Genomic DNA, 16,275 nt, shown 5'->3' with positions numbered 1-16,275 from the left:
CTTCTCATGTAAAAGTATTTTCTGCCTATAATAGCATTATGATCCAATACCTAATGAAGTTTCTCCACAGTAGGTAGCCAATGAGTAACCTTTACCTTTAGATGTAAGCGTATATATTTTCCTGGATTTTCTTAGATCATAAAGCTTTAGATGTGACAAATTTGAAAACAATTACATCATCACAATTAACATTCCAGTAGACTTTACTGCTAAGGGCAATTTTCAAGAAGTTATGATTTCATTGGCTGAAGTTACAACCTTAACTCTTTAGTGTAATATTTGGAACATTGTATTTAAGCAGTTCTAGTGTTAGAAGGGAAAAAAAGCAGTAAAACAATGAAATGAAAATTCTCCATAAATAGCAGCTCATCTCGTCCTATGCTGTTTATCTAATATTGCACCAGCCTGATGCACCATTAACAACAGTAAACTTCAGAGAAATAAAACACAGGGAGGTATAATGTGACACAAAGAATCTTTTACTAGTCATCGCAGCTTGACCAAAAAAGATTTAAAGATTTTTATACTGAGATTAGCCAGTTTTAGCTGTGAAATGAGCAGTAATGAACGCAGGCCAAATACAGTTGTGAACTGCCCCTCAAAACCGTTTTGTACATAAATTCACTTTGATTGAAACTGCACTTAATAGTACTATAATTTTTATGTTTAAAAAAATGCTAGGATGACATACCTGTAAGTACTAATTACTTAAGCTAAAGTAAATGTTGTCAGTATAAAAACAGCTGTTACAGTATTTTAAAAACAAAGTTCATTGAAAATTTCAGTGCTGTAAACTAGTTTTCTCTGGAAAAAAAATAGCAGCACTTGGAGGAAAAAAACCCCACAACTACAACAAAAAATATCAAACCAACATATTTAGCCATAGCTACATTATTAAAAACAAAGGACACAAACTTTAGAGATCTTATTTCACCTACTTGTAATCTCTTTCCCAGAATTTGACAGGCCTGGCGTATGAAGTGATGAATATTGCACTTCCCAGAAAAGGATTCAGTGGAGTAGAGAAGAAAGCTGACACAGCTGCTTGGACAAACAACATTGCAGAATCTGTGGGGTAACAGAATTAAGGAAAGCAAAGCAACTACTACTTTTTTTCCAAGCTTCCGTGATAGCACCTGAAATAGACAGCAACACCAAATCAGAGCAAAACAACACCTCTTAAGATTTATATGCAGCAAAGTATCTTTACAGCATCTCCAACAATAAAGGGATTCTTTTGTTTTTAAAAACAGAAATAGGTGAAAACTTGGCACTAAACATTGTGGTCATTCTTTCTCAAAACCCTACAGAGAATACTGACTCAACACTCCATTCAAACGAGTCTACAGAAACACTCAAGAACTAAAACCATAGTTAGTGACTTTTGAAAGAGGAAATTGCTGTCATAAGAAAAGCTGTATCATTTACAGAATGAAGTAACTCCTGCTCCATGTATCTTTGATGTCAGAGTACTATTTCTACTCTATCTGCTACCATATAATCCATAGCATTATAGCAAGGCAGAAAGTGTGCAGTTTTTCATAAATACTCACTAGACAAACCTGTTCATTCAGTAGATTTAGTCCATAATACATAATCTATTACAATGCAACATTCAGATATTAAAAATACACGACTTCAGGAAACAGCCTGCATTTTCAAAGGATACGTGGCACAGCAAAGGGCTGGGCAAAAGCGTGGAAGGCAGATCCCCATGTGATCTGCCAGGGAGCAATGTAGGTATATACAAATCTCAATTTATAAAAGAGTTCCCAAAGCTACAGGGGGAAAAAAAAAAATAGAAGAAAGATTTAGTAATTTGGCTGAGAATCAACATGCTTATCAGTACACAAATATCCCAAGGAATTTACTGGTCACCTTAGAGTTCTAACTGGTCTACCAGAAACCTTCAGACTTGCAAAAAGGATATAAGAATGAAGCAAGTAACATAATACACACTTCGTTGGTTTAGTAATAGAAACTCATGAGATGTTTAGAGAGTTGCATGTGCTTTCTCAAGCAAATGTAAGCACTTTGGGAAGAAGTAGTGTCTATATGCCTTATAGCATATTGATTACAGTACCAATAAGACTGGGGGTTACCCATCAGTTAGGACTACCTGTTTTCCCTTTTGGATGACCTGAAACACCTAGAAATACAGAGTTAAAGTTACCTTGCTGAAGAGTATGGACATGAAGAAGAGATCTAGCAGCATGGTCTCAGTAAAACTTTTGTAATCAAAAGTAAAGAAGAGCACTGTGAAAATAACAGTGACATACTGGCACGTTGGGCTACTGAATGATGAACGCAGTAACTTCAAGCCAGCTATTGTGATCATTAAAGCACCCAACCTGTGTAAGAAATTCACACAAAACAGTTACTTATCTGCTGTCTGAAAGGGGTTTAAAGACCACCTAAGTTGTTGCTATCACGCAATGCCAACCTCTTCAAAATCAAGGTTCAGATTTGGGTTTGCTTTTGGAGTTGGATGGAGGTAGGGGGTATGTTTGGTTTGTTATCTGTTGTTAAGATCAGATTTTAAAGTTTTTTTAAAGGTTACTGTCCAAGTCTTCCAATCAGTATTCTCAAACCAATCAATGTTTAAGGATTAGCACTATTTCTAAGTCTCACTAAAAAACCACAAAGAAAACACCACTGAGATGAAATATCCTTGTGCTCTGAACAGAAGCCTGATCTTTATTGAGGTTATGAATACTGATATGCAAAAATGCAAGAAGTGCTCTAGAATAGTCAGTAAGAGGATGTTAATGAACACTGGATTATCATTATTTCCCGTGTGACTATACTGCTCTAGTTTATATTGGGGGAACCACAAGTTTATCATAAACTTACAGTGATACTTTTCTACACAGATAGTAACTGACAGATCAAAGGGTTATAAAAATAACTTTAAAGTAATGTAGTGGCAATATTTCTCCCAAAGGTCTTGCAGTGACAATAATAATGAACCCAAAGCAATAACTTACTAGATCCAGGGATTATTAAATTTAAAAAACAAACCATCCAACCCACCCACACCTTAAAAATGTAACCACACACCCCCCCTCCACTCCTCAAATATATGTGCTATTTTGTTTCAAGATTTGTTTTCTCTACAACACTTCTGTTTTAAAGCAACAGAATTTCAAATCCATAAAAAGCCACCTGGTCATTGTTCTTGGAGGCAAAAAAATGCAGGGCCTATTTTTGAACTCTCATTTGCTGAGACAGTCAGATACACTGCTCAATAAATTATAACTAAGGCTCAATTTAAGAGGCAGTGTGCAATTCCATCTGGGTACAGATTATACTTAGGGGCTGGAAGGCCTGGGGAATTTCTTGATGAGAGCAGAAAGCTGCAGAGGGGCTGCCAGCTGGCACACCAACTCAGGGAACATTACCACAAATCTTGAGTTTACATGTGACAAAATACCAGAACGTATTGTCACTATCTTGAACTTGCAGTCCAGATAATCATATTTTAGAATCTGAAGATCAACAAGGAAATTCTGTTATCAGGCTGCTAGATAATTCTGCAACCTGCAGTCTGTACAGTATATGCTGTAAATTGAGTAATTTATCTTCATGTGGGTTCCTAGTTTAATGCTGTAATACTTCATTCAGTTTAAGTCAACAAGGGGACTTTGTTCTGTAAGAGCTTTCAAATAAAGAAAAAGTTTATTTATTCCTTGCCTAAGTTCTAAGGCAATAGCATTAACTGTCTTCCCATTGAGGGCAGAACTCACAATTTAATTTCGCAGCACAGTAGACACATTCAGATTATTTTATAACCTTTTCTACTTACTCAGTATCCAGTTTCTTTGGACTAGCAATATTCTTAGCGCTGCTACTAAGCTCATTGAGGACTATCAGTGGATAGATAACATTCTTCTCTACGAAAAGGAGCCAAATGTGAAGTTTCTCAAACCACATAACGTGTGCAGCATCTACCAAGATACATTAAAGAGAAATCAGATTGCACTGTCAAATCAACCTCTGCTAACAGAATAAAGATTGTTGATCCAAGTAATTTGTGATGCCAAATCTGAGCAAGTGAGCCGTTCCATGGTCCTAGTTGCCACGTGGGGTTAAATCATTAGCACAAACTTTACAACTTAAGATTTTGAAGACTGTGCTTTAATGGAACTGCTCTGAGATACTGTTAGCACACAATATTTTTTTCATCATCAGTTAGGAAATACATAACGTGTCATGGAATCCAAGCATGAGGAACTGAGAAACTAAGAAATTTCTAGGTTAGATGTCATTAAATACTCCAGTGATAAGAATAATAATAAAGAAAAGGGATTAAGTGTATCAATAGGTTACACAAGTTGGTCAGCAACTTCAGCAAGTTTAAAAAAAGGTGTCATGAATGCTACTTACTTCGGACTTCAAACTGATAGTATTCCTTGGTTTTCAGCAGCGGGTGAGAAAAGCAATGCCAAGGAAGTTGCTTTCGGAGTTGAGGCAGAACATAATGGGTCACAAAGCCTACCGTACCCACCAATGCATAGAGAACATAACTTAAAATAGGCTAAAAAGAAGAATTGAAGAAATTAAGATTGGTATTTTATAAACAAAATCATACACAAATAATGTAATACCTTTTCCAGCATCTAAGCAAGTCCTTTAATAGTAACTTAGGAATGCACTTCTTCATGAGAAGCTGTACTAACAACTTTAAGACCACCTATTTCTAACAAAACTTCATGAAGTTGAGAAGTATTTTAAATTAAAAATAGTACACCGATCTTCCCTCATTGTCCATTGCTTCTGACCCATTTGCACTTCCATTTTATTAATGATAAAGCCATTATCCTCTAAAGGCTGAGCCCAATTTACATTTTAATCTGCTGGATAAAAGGAGGTATAAGCATTAGGAAACCCAAACCACTAATCTTATGTTCTCTTAAGAAGGTGAATAAGAAGCCTCCCACCAAGACCAAACTCTTTCACAGAAGTAAAAAAGACACTGAATTAATATGGCACGAAGACTGGATTTCACGGTAATGCTTTCTACACATTAAAGTTTACTCTAAATTTCTAGATATGTCAAATTAGGATTGCATTACCTCGTTATAAGCTCTTGATTCAGAAATTCTGTGAAGCCTAAGCCTACAGAACTATACAAAGAGCATATCACCAAGTTTCTCAAACATGGGAGAAAGTAACATTTGTGAGGAGTGCTGACGTCCAGCCATACAACAGAATATTTTCTGTAGAAAAAAACCCTAGTACACTCAATTAAGTAGGACACTTCACATGAAAACCTGAAACCACCTAAATGCATATGCTTTTAAAATTCTTCTCTCACTTTAACTGTAGACAGCAGCAGGAGGGTAAAATCCTTTTAAAATACACGCTAGAAACTTTCATTCAGCTGACATAAGGCTGTTCATAAGCTAATCAATGGTTCCACTACAGAACACCAAAATAAGAAATTCAGTAACTGCAACTCTTTAGACAAATGCCTTTACCTAAACAAATTCAAGCACAGGATCTGGTCTCCTGTCATCATCATCAGGTAGGAGTCATATATACACATTAAAAGTATCCAAAGAGTAATACTAGCTAGACCAACAAGTAAAAAACTTGAAACTCAAAGGCTCTTTGAAGTCCTGTAAATAAGCATTCCAGTAAAGGGGTACTCTCCTATACTATAGTCTACAAACACGCAGGCATGCAATTGCCACGTCAAGGTTCGGACCCTCAATGTTTAAAAATTAAAACCTTTAAATTTTATTTTTTTTTTTAGAAAGTTTTTTTTTTTTCCTCTTACTCCAAAATGATCCTGACAGTATTTAAACAGAGAGCTGATGCGAAAGGGCATTTTGTGTCAGAGAATAAAATAAAAATCAAAAATGTAAGAATAAACTAGGAAAAAGCAGGGAAAGAAGAGTTTTTGAGCACATAAAATCAGAACATGAAGATCTTGGGTTACGTACTTGTCATGCTATATATTTAAAGATCATCTAAAACTAGCCAGGAGACTCAGTGTACTATAAGAATAAATGCTATATCACATTACAGTATTTGTGCATAGAAGACAAATGGCAGACATGATGGAACACCTTACCTGTAAAACTGTAAATACTGTACTGACGTGAATTGCAAAATAGAGTACACCAATGACTATACACACAATCAGGTCAGATTGTAATCGTTCACTCTGGGGAGTCAAAACAAAATAATTTTAGAAAATACCAGATTTGGTTGTCCTCCTCAAATTCTTAGTGCTCATCAGCAGTAACATAATAATAGATTAAAGATTTTCAAATTATGCCAGTGTTATCTATTTCCACTGAAGTTAGAAATTTTACAATATAAATCTTACAGCTAAGAGAATTAGTTGAAATGAGTTGATTGCAAAAACGCATACCCAAAGTGGAGCAGGAGAAATTATTGTACCCAATATAGTATCTCTCTCATTCTGGACTGTGAGGGGGTATAAGAACCCCCTTATAGGACTGATAAAAGAGCTGGAAGGGCTAACCAAATTACCCATTTACAATCTAAGAATTGCTTAGACTACAGGGAAATTAAGAGCTCTGGAAGAGAGCTGCCTAGACAGAGCTGACGCCCAAGTGAAAACAACAAGGCTTTTTAATCTTTTTTCCCCGTTCTTTGCAGAAGAGTAAAGGATAGCTTTGGAATGACCCTGAGGAAAGAGTTTGAATTTTCTGTTACCCCTAAAAAATGAAGACAAGCTGTTGATAACTGTGGGAAAGTAATGGAAGATTGGCGAGGAGGACTGTAAATACGCTCAAGTGACTCGCATGTGGGGTGCTGGAAAACACATATCACACTAATTGTTGCTTAGTTTTGTGTGCTCAACAAGTAGAACATCTGCACTTAGGGAATGCAGGCCTGGGATGGACTCAGGGGCACCTTATCAAACACACCTGAGATTCTTGCCCTGCTGTTGAAGAAATCAAAGCACAGCAGAAAACTCTGCCTGCCAGAATCCTTGAAATACAGTCCCAAACAGCAAGTGGGAAGCTCTTGGTCTCTCACACCCTTGCGAATGAGGACTCTTGTGCTAACAAGGACACAGCACCTGCCTCCCCTGCTTGCCTGCCTCTGCCCACGTGCTGCTTCAGAGGTTCCCCGATCCATGAGGTATTGAGATTAAATTTGTTCTTTGCCCTTAATCCATGGTTTTGTGGTTGTTCCTGCATCCTGCCTGCATCGGCTCACACATCAACCAGCTAAAAATAACAAAATGAATAATGCCAGACCCAATCACAAGGGGGCAATACATACTTAGGGCCTCTGCAACTCAAGGAGTTTTCAAGTTTAGATAAGTTCCCACTCCGCAAATACAGTATTAAAATTTTCTGCCCCAAAAAAATCATTAAAGAATTAATTACTCTGAGATTAGCCAGATAGTTACACACAGCAATTATTGCTGCAGGGTCTTAACTTCTTGGGAGACAACTATTTTTATTTTTTATTTGTTTTAAATCAGCAAGACCTGATTTTAAAAACACTGAAAGAAAGAATATACCATAATCCTCAGCTCCCCTGCCCCCTTGGTGACTAACAACACAGTTTGAGGGCTGAAGAGGAGCTTGCAGCTCCTATATTCGTTTTCTTCGGTTAAACATTAAAAAACCTACAGTTTCTCTGCTCTAAATATTTACTTGCAGTTTCCACACACTGCATCTTATCACGCTTGTGCCTGCTGTACTAGGAGACACACATCTATACTGTTACACTCCTACAGCCAAGCCCTACACAAGGTTAAACATTTGACTTTCTTTTGTACAACTTAAACATACAAAGCTTCTTAAGTCTTTTACTTACTGCTCCACTCTATGAAAAAGAATAATGGTTAAATATTACTACTTTCATAAATATTTAGAGTGAATTTATACAAAAAAATTCAAAATATGTGCTGAAGTAAATGAAACAGGTTACATCTGCTCTTCCAAAAAAACCCACCAGAAATAAAACCAAAAACCAACCCACCCACAAGAAACCCCACAACACTTTCCAGCATTTTTATTTTCTGCTTCTGCAGCAGCACGCACAAAGCTCTTGCTCACAAGTACTAGAAATACTGAGTTAATATAGTTTTACCACCATTAACTCTTTCCCACTAATTTCTGCACAAAAGCAAGTATCATTTATTATTATCAATATAAGCTAGAAAAAAATGACACTTAACCGAATTCATACTAGGGAATTCCAATTCTCTCATATGCCTTCTTTTAAATAACTTAAATTTAAATATAAACATAATATTTAATTCATCTGCAGATTTAAAGGAAACGCTCTGATACCCATTCTGATGAACAGAATGGTAATTAACAAGCACAAGCGTTGTGAGTTAAGACCCAAACTGATGCTATGCAAACCAACATAAGTTAAGATCAAATTTAAAAAAAAATAAATTAAAAAGCCTACTTACCACAGAATTTCTAAGCTTTTCAGGTAAAGGATCTTTTACTTCAGACAGAGGATCCTCAGGGTTTTTGTCTTCAGAATTAGGAAAAAATTTTGATTGCACTAAAGAGCTTAAAGACAAAAAAGAACCTACTGAAAAGCATGTATTGTTCTATGTGGTTTTAGAAGAATAATCAAGTAAATGTTGTGTTTCATTTTGATTACAAGAAAAAATAATCCTGGCATATCAGTGCTTTCACATGGCTGAACAAATTTACAAAGATGAGATCTCAACTTTATGAAACAGTTAGTTCTCTGCTTGCACACACTGACCACTATTCAAGATGAGTCACCAGATGTTGCTCAAGCAGCAGTTTCTCCAGTACCAAAGGGAGTAACTGAACAAACAGTGAATTTTAAGTGGAGTTCTTAGTACTCCTGAAACTAAACTTTAGTTCATAAATAACTGAAATGTAACTTGGTGCAGAGCGGTTTGTCTGAGAACACCCATTAGAAAATGAAGAATCCCTTAATTCAAACTTCAAAAGCAACAAAAAAAATATCTATACTACCCTGATTAATTCACAAATTAGCCATGCTGACCAAACTACTAAATTCTTAGCAGATCTTGTTGGTACTACAGCCCAAACAACTTACACCTAAGCTTTTAGAAGATCACATGCAGCACTGTTAGCCATACCTAAGTGTCTCGCAACCCCTTAATGTGCTTTTTCTTACAATACCCTATGTGGTACAGAAATACGTATTATTTCATTTTATGGACAGGAAGCTCACTATAGAATGAGCCCTAGATCTTCAAAGGTCATTACAAATTGCAATCCTTTACCATGCCACATCTGGCCTAAGAGGTGAACGGTCAATCATAAGCATCCAGTACTTGGAAAGAACAGAAGAGGTATCTAGGGACAAGGACCTCATACCAACTGAGTAAAGTCATCTGAACTAAACGTAACGGGGCAAGGTTTAGTTGTCAACCCAAAGATAAGAATTTCCTTCTGTGTGAACACCTACGAATCATTAATCGCCCTGTTCACAAAGGAGGCCCCTCACTATCTACCCCAGACTACTGCTTACCAAATTCATCCAACATTAGGGCTAAATTTAAATCCAAGTTCAAGCTCTGCCTGACCCAGGTATGTGACTGAGCCTCTATTGGCTGTTGTGTGGGAGGTGTTTTTCCTACTGGAACTATTTTGTTTTACACACATAATTATTAACTGAATCAGAAATACTCTCATCATCAGATCAATACTCCAACTCAGAATAGCAACATGAATTCATGCTTCCCCACACCAGACGGGAATGCTCATCACAACAACAGATCCTTATTGTCTTGCATCTGAGATGAAATCATTTGAACAAATGCTTTGAGGGCACATTCAAGATAAGAACACAATAACGAATTAAGCGAGAGAAAGAACTCAAAGTCCACATGTGGGCTTCAGCTTAAACTAATGCTTTGAGCACCTCTTTAAATACAGAAGAGGTACAGGTTGTTCAGCACAAACACACTAGCAGAAAGATGGCATCTGACTGGCATTTTGGAGAACATCAGCAGGCAGTTAAATCAAATTTTGGCATATAAGTGATTTGCCTCAAGTCACAATGAAAGATTATTGATAGAGATGGAACTAAGCGCAAAATTTGAGAATTTCTCTCTAACTATTGAACCAAATACTATTTTTGATAATGCTGGTGACTAACAGTTCAAAGAGTATTAATATCTAACATTATGAACAATGTTCCCTTGCTTCTTCCTTGGGGAAGGGACACAAACTGAGTCACTTACAAAAGTACAGAAGGGTCACTGCTTTGTCTGCTGAGATGATAGGATATTGCCACTAACAAACCACAAAATATGGAGAAGAGAACCGGAATATGCTGCCCATCCCAAGAATCCTGGAAACAGAAATGAAATATTTCAAAAAGGGAGGCAAAGTATATATAACACTTATCTGATATGCAAGAATTACATATATCAGTGAGAGATCAGAAAAATTAACTACAATGCCACAAAAATGAAGCAGGACTTTCAGTAAAAAACATTGTTCAATATTTAGCTATGTCTAACTATAGATCGGAAACTTTACCATAGTGTACATCCCTTAAGACCACACCATCTTAATCATTAATCTGTTTTCATAACCCTTGTGAAGAATTTCCTGCATTACTTGAGCTTGAGCTTCCTAGAGCTGCATTTTGTCACTTCTTAATTTTGAAAGTTACCTCTGTTTTTACTCAGATTTATTTTTTTCTGATTTACTGAATTCAGATTAAACCTATGGTTTTATTTTTGTTTTCATGTTCTGTATTGGATCTGCAAAGATGACAGTGATCCTTTGCTAAAGCTTGTTTAGCTTGAACAGATGTGTTTACTAAAGACAAATGTACAAATCCACAGAAAGCTAATGATGTTCTGCGGGTGATCGCATCATGGGAGTATTTCCTCTAGCAACCTTTTACTCTTTGGACAGAGTGGAAAAAAGCCCGTCAACGCTGAGTTGGAAGGTGCACATGCTACAGTTAATTGTGAGCCAAGAGCATTTGATTGTTGACACACACCTGAAACCAGCAAACAGAACCAACATGACTGTTTTCAAACAGAATCACATTTCAAGCAAGGAAAAACCTGTTGGTTCAGGGTGGGGATTTTTCCCCCTTGCCAGCTAACTCTACCTTTTAGACAGGCACTCATCTTCACTTTTGCACTACAAACTATTTCCTCGTTTGTTTTCAAGTAAAGATTAATTTTAAAATACGATTTCTGTTTGCAGTTCTGGAAAAAGTACTCACATGAGCCATTTTGAGAGGCTAACAAACCAATACATGTAGACTGTCCTAGAAACAAGCCACTTAATGTGATTTGTTTTTTTTAAAGAATCAACACAGAATGGAAGACACAATACATGTAGACTGTCCTAGAAACAAGCCTCTTAATGTGATTTGTTTTTTTAAAGAATCAACACAGAATGGCACTGATTAAGTATCATGTGTTTTCAGTCAAAAAAACAGCCTGTTAGTGCAAGCACAGATCATACACCTTTTAAAAACAAAAAATCTGCTTTGTTCCTGCATTGCATCTCCTTTATTGATTCACAGCTGAGCAAATATAAAACCCTACCAAATCAGACTAATATTTCTAATTCACTTTCTCCATATTTAAGTATCTAAGATACAAGGAAGCAGCAAACAAAACCCAAAACATCTATCCTGTGTCTAAAATTTTGCTCACCTTCAGGGCACCATAGCACAGTCCATACAACAAGGCTACTGCCACAATACTACAGATAAAACTGTAAAGTGCTGCAAGCAGGCTTGTGGTAGCTGAAAGAAAGAAAAATTCAGCGGGGTTATGCAATTAGATTAGAATACAAAATACTTCAGTATGTTTAATAAAAGGTATCAGCCCCCTAGTTGCAATATCCCTCTAATAGAAAAAAAATCCAACCCACAGCAACTACTTATATTTTCCCCTACAAATGATTTTTTTAAAGAGCTTTATGTGGCTTTATCTCCTCACTTATTCAGCAGTATTACCATGAGAACAGTTAACAACTGCAACAGAATCCAGTCAAGGAAGAAAGTATGCTTTTTGACAGATTTACTAGGACAGTAATTCTATTTGTCAATAATCCATCAGAAGACCTTTAGCCTTTTTAAAAAAATACAGTTAGTATTTTTATGTTGAAGGTAGGAATAATAATAGTGCAATCACAAATGTTTTTGCTAGCCTACTAATTTGATGGCTGTTCCTAATCTACTGGTTTTGCCACTGACATGAAAAAAACCACCACTCACCATTGCCACCAAAGACATGAATATCCAGCTGTTCACAGAGATACATCACAAATGTATTCACCTGAGGCAGAAGACCAATGAAGAATACTATAGGGAAACATAGTGTAAACACTACGGAAGAAAAAAAAAATAGTTGAAAAAGTGGTGAATATGAAAATATAGCACGGTAATGTACAATTCAGTTTAAGTTCTAGGGTCTCTCATGCACCGTTTAACTCAACGTCACTGAAGCAGTACTTCTATTATTTCTACGAAAAATACATCTACTTCAAAGACTCAGAACTGACTCAATACATAGGTTACATAGACCAGTCAGAAGATTTCTTGTACTTCCATTTTAATCGCTTTAGAAATGGACACCAGCCAAATCAGGCTTTCAATTTTTAATTAGCAAAGATCAGCCAGGAGTGTGTACAGATTAGAAGATTTTTAAGTTTTCACTCTTAAATGAGTCTTACATGAGCACAACTGCCTGTCCGGAGTTACAGGACTGAGCTACCACCAGCCACAGTCACGTAAAAAGAGGCCAAGCCATCTCTGAGTTTTGTGCCACTAATAACGTCTGACAATTTTTACTCATTTTCCCACACCACTTCTGAAAAGTTCTGATCCTAAATGACTTTTTAAAATGAAAACTAGCCACTGTATAAACCATTAAAACCGCTGCAAATTACAGGGCTTAAGAATGCAAAAATAAATGAATGCCACTTAATAAAGAAAACACTGTGTCCCAATCCGCACATACCATTTCCTTTCCATCTTAAGGAATAAAAGATGCAGAAACAACAATATTTTATGCAACTATTAGGTAATTCAGATGTAAGTCACAAGAAGCAACACATTACAAGTTCTAGATTCTGAGGGACAGAAGGATCAAACCATGAAAATAACTCTTACAAACAAATATCTAACCGTTTAGGGAAGATTCTGTATAACCTTATTGACTTGTGGCTTCAGTGACCAAAAGAAGAAACCTATTTTAAAGTATCTTGCAAAGAATCACAAGTCTCAGTTTTATGTTTCTAACTTTATATCTGCAGAATGGTTGGATACTAAAGAATATCACATTAGAAATAACTATAGTGAGACAGGTACCAAGAATCTGATTTTTTTCCCCCCCCTACTCCTTGGTAAAATTAAATAACTCAACGTCATTTAAAAACATGTAGGTCCAGAGCTTGAGAAAAACATTAAATTCTGCAATTTTAATGATACAAATTATGAAATATAGGGACACGAAGAAAATATTTTTCAGAATTCTCAATTCAAACCTTAATCTTAAATTATTACTCAAGGAAGTCTACATAGGAGGCAAACAATAAAGTGTTCTCTCACAAAATTTGTTTCACGAAGGCCTGGAAGTTGAACTATATTGGGTGCCTTGAAAACAACATTACAAAGTAGATCTGGGAATACACAATTTTTAAAGTAAAAAGCCAACATTTCTGACGGCTATTAAAGGCCATAACAGAATTGCTCTCTAATGGGGACCACCTAGGTCAGAAGGTCAAAACCAAAACCAGCTGTTATAGATGCAATGCAGATTTAGACCAATTGATCAAGTCCAGTATGTGGGACAAAACAAATAAATGAAAACTTCATACCAGTCCTCACTTGTCTGTTGGGAAGGACCCAGCAGTTAGGCTATCTAGACACAAAGTTTGCCCTGCCCTGCACCTGTGTTGTTCTAGTAGCTATGCTTGGGAATGGGAAAAAAGGCAGCTGAGATTTTGACTTTGTGCTAACAGAGTATGTTTGCTAGCAGCCAGCTTGCTTTGTGATACTCATAAAGGTTTTTGCAGCAGCGGTGCAGCAACATTTAGAGCTGCTCCAAAGGCAAGGGTTGGTGGCACAGGTAGGTTTTTATTTTGGTTTGTTTTTGTAAGAACTGAGAGCTGTTCTGGCAATCTGATTTTTTTTACTGGTGGAACCACTAAGAAATACAGAACACACAAGCTGGTGCAAGATATCCAAGAAGAACAGTAAAACATAAGGATGAAAGAGCATTCAGAACTCTTGAACTAAGAAGTTTTAAAAGCTAATCCCAAAATGGACACGGCCTGACGAAGATGCCAGCATGTCTTTTTAAAAATGGAAAAGGCTCTTAAGTACTTTGTAAAAGTAGGTCACTTTCACAATACAACACACCACCTACATATACATTTATGTATTACCTTACGGGAATATGGGTATACATTATGCAATGACTCAAGGTGACAGAAAAAGGGAAGAAAAGACTTCTGAAACTGACAGAGCATAAACAGGGGAAATTAAGCTAGTTTTATATTGTGAATGAGTCAAAAGTATCTGCTGTCTTAACTTCAGTGTGCCAGTGCATGGATAGATCCACAGCATCTCTAGAAAAGCACCTTTCAAAATGCCTGAACAATACTCTGTTCATAAGTGGCTTAGACCATTCCCTCTGGACATTTGAATGTTTCAAGTACAGATTTACTACCAGAAAGTTGAAGGGGGAAACAGTAAAAGGTAAGAAATTTAGGATGTTCCTAAGAATCAAGTAATGAAAACTAACTCCCCAAATGCCCAAATCAATAATTCTTACTAATCAACTAGTAGTCAAAAATAAAATAACTGAAAAAAAAAATGAAAGAAGAACTAAAAGCAAGACCAAGCTTTAATTTTTCTTGCACAGAAGACTGTCCAGGAACCAGAGGCATGCAGTCATAACATTTAACTGCTGTAGTCTTTCATGCCCAGATATTTTGGTTCAACTGAAGATCAAGTGTGTTCAATTGAGATTAATTCTTACAGATTTTCTTCCCCCTCCAAAGAGGTGATCCAGAAAGCTTCATCCAAATAACTTTGCTCCATCACAGAATACACACAGTTTCCATGATAAGATAGTCTTCAAATGTTTACATTCCTCTTTCTCCTTTCTATGGGCTCTGCTGTTACTATTTTCAATATTTTTTGTAAGTAAGCAGGGGAAAGGTTTGTTGGTTTGGGGGTTTTTTGGTTTTGTTTGGGTTTTTTGTGTAGGATTCTTTTGGGGATGGGGGTATTAAATGCCAGCACTATTACAAACACACTGTGCTGCTCAGAACACAATGAAATACCTCCTACAGCACAAAATTATATTTTTTGGTATTGCTGATGGGCCTGTTCTGAGAAGATACACATTAAATAAGATTTAATCTGTCTACAATGTTTTTAAAAATTGTGTCCATACTGTTCCACTTGTCCACTTGATTGCTAAACACAAATAACCGGGCTTAGAAAAGTCCCACTCATTTGCCACAAGCCTCTCTAGAAAGCACAAGAGTCCAAAGCAATATGTTTCTCTAGGTACTGAGCAGCTAATTCCACGCATAGGGTAGCATACCCAGGTCTCAGTTAAGAAGAAAAGATGGTTCAGGGATGAGGACAAAGATACCACATAATTAAAAAGCTAATTTTTTTTCCTGTGATGCCCTATTAGTTGGCATCTCTACAGTTTGTTACATCAAAGCTATAAAAGGGGGGAATTTTCCCATAAAATTCAGCAAAGCTAAAACTACTCTTTCCAAAGGAAACTAAAAGAACTGCATTTAGGTGGTGATGTCACAACAGTGTCATAACAAGATGCAGAGTGGAAAAAAAAGATTTTTTTTTATCTGTGGTGAAGCAAACAACTCAAACCCATGAAAAAGGCACTCACCTATAACTAAGTCCCTGGCTGACAGCAGCAGCAATGGGTTGGTGAAAGCCATTCCATACAACCTGAATCTTGTTGTAGATATGTTTCTGCTGCCATAATCCAACAGCCAAATAAGACCACAACATAAACAGAAATATACAGGCCTACTATAGGCTATGATACGATTATGACCCTGTTTAAAAAAAAAAAAACAAAAACAACAAACCAAACATTTGTTTCATTATTAGCAGAAAAAGTTGTTATTCTTCTGTTACAGATAATTTCCCAACCAAAATTAATCAGTTCATCAATTAATGTACTGTCATCTCAGCACACCCTTACGTTTTGGTCATGAAATCTTTAATGCATTGCCTTGCACTTATATAAGCTTGGGTTTTTTTGTGGCTTCGATATAATGAAGACAACAG

At 36.4% G+C, this 16,275-nt stretch overlaps 1 protein-coding gene across 4 annotated transcripts in view; it reads right to left on the bottom strand.

The window, feature by feature from the left end:
- PCNX (pecanex homolog (Drosophila)) overlaps positions 1 to 16,275 on the bottom strand; it is an 81,846-nt gene that overhangs the window by 19,099 nt on the left and 46,472 nt on the right. For all 4 annotated transcript variants that reach the window (XM_014941734.1, XM_014941736.1, XM_014941737.1 and 1 more), the window contains 11 exons: positions 15,869 to 16,040; positions 12,211 to 12,321; positions 11,645 to 11,736; positions 10,202 to 10,311; positions 8,417 to 8,522; positions 6,080 to 6,172; positions 4,387 to 4,537; positions 3,806 to 3,947; positions 2,174 to 2,351; positions 1,670 to 1,778; positions 939 to 1,068 (listed from right to left, as the gene is read on the bottom strand). In XM_014941734.1, coding sequence (XP_014797220.1) covers positions 939 to 1,068; positions 1,670 to 1,778; positions 2,174 to 2,351; positions 3,806 to 3,947; positions 4,387 to 4,537; positions 6,080 to 6,172; positions 8,417 to 8,522; positions 10,202 to 10,311; positions 11,645 to 11,736; positions 12,211 to 12,321; positions 15,869 to 16,040 — 1,394 coding nt within the window. The remainder of the gene's footprint in view (positions 1 to 938; positions 1,069 to 1,669; positions 1,779 to 2,173; positions 2,352 to 3,805; positions 3,948 to 4,386; positions 4,538 to 6,079; positions 6,173 to 8,416; positions 8,523 to 10,201; positions 10,312 to 11,644; positions 11,737 to 12,210; positions 12,322 to 15,868; positions 16,041 to 16,275) is intronic.

Source organism: Calidris pugnax, unplaced genomic scaffold (genome assembly GCF_001431845.1).
Source record: "Calidris pugnax isolate Ruff unplaced genomic scaffold, ASM143184v1 scaffold56, whole genome shotgun sequence".
NCBI lineage: Eukaryota > Metazoa > Chordata > Aves > Charadriiformes > Scolopacidae > Calidris > Calidris pugnax.
Note: the sequence above shows the minus strand (reverse complement) of the source record. Positions and strands in the feature narration are given on the sequence as shown.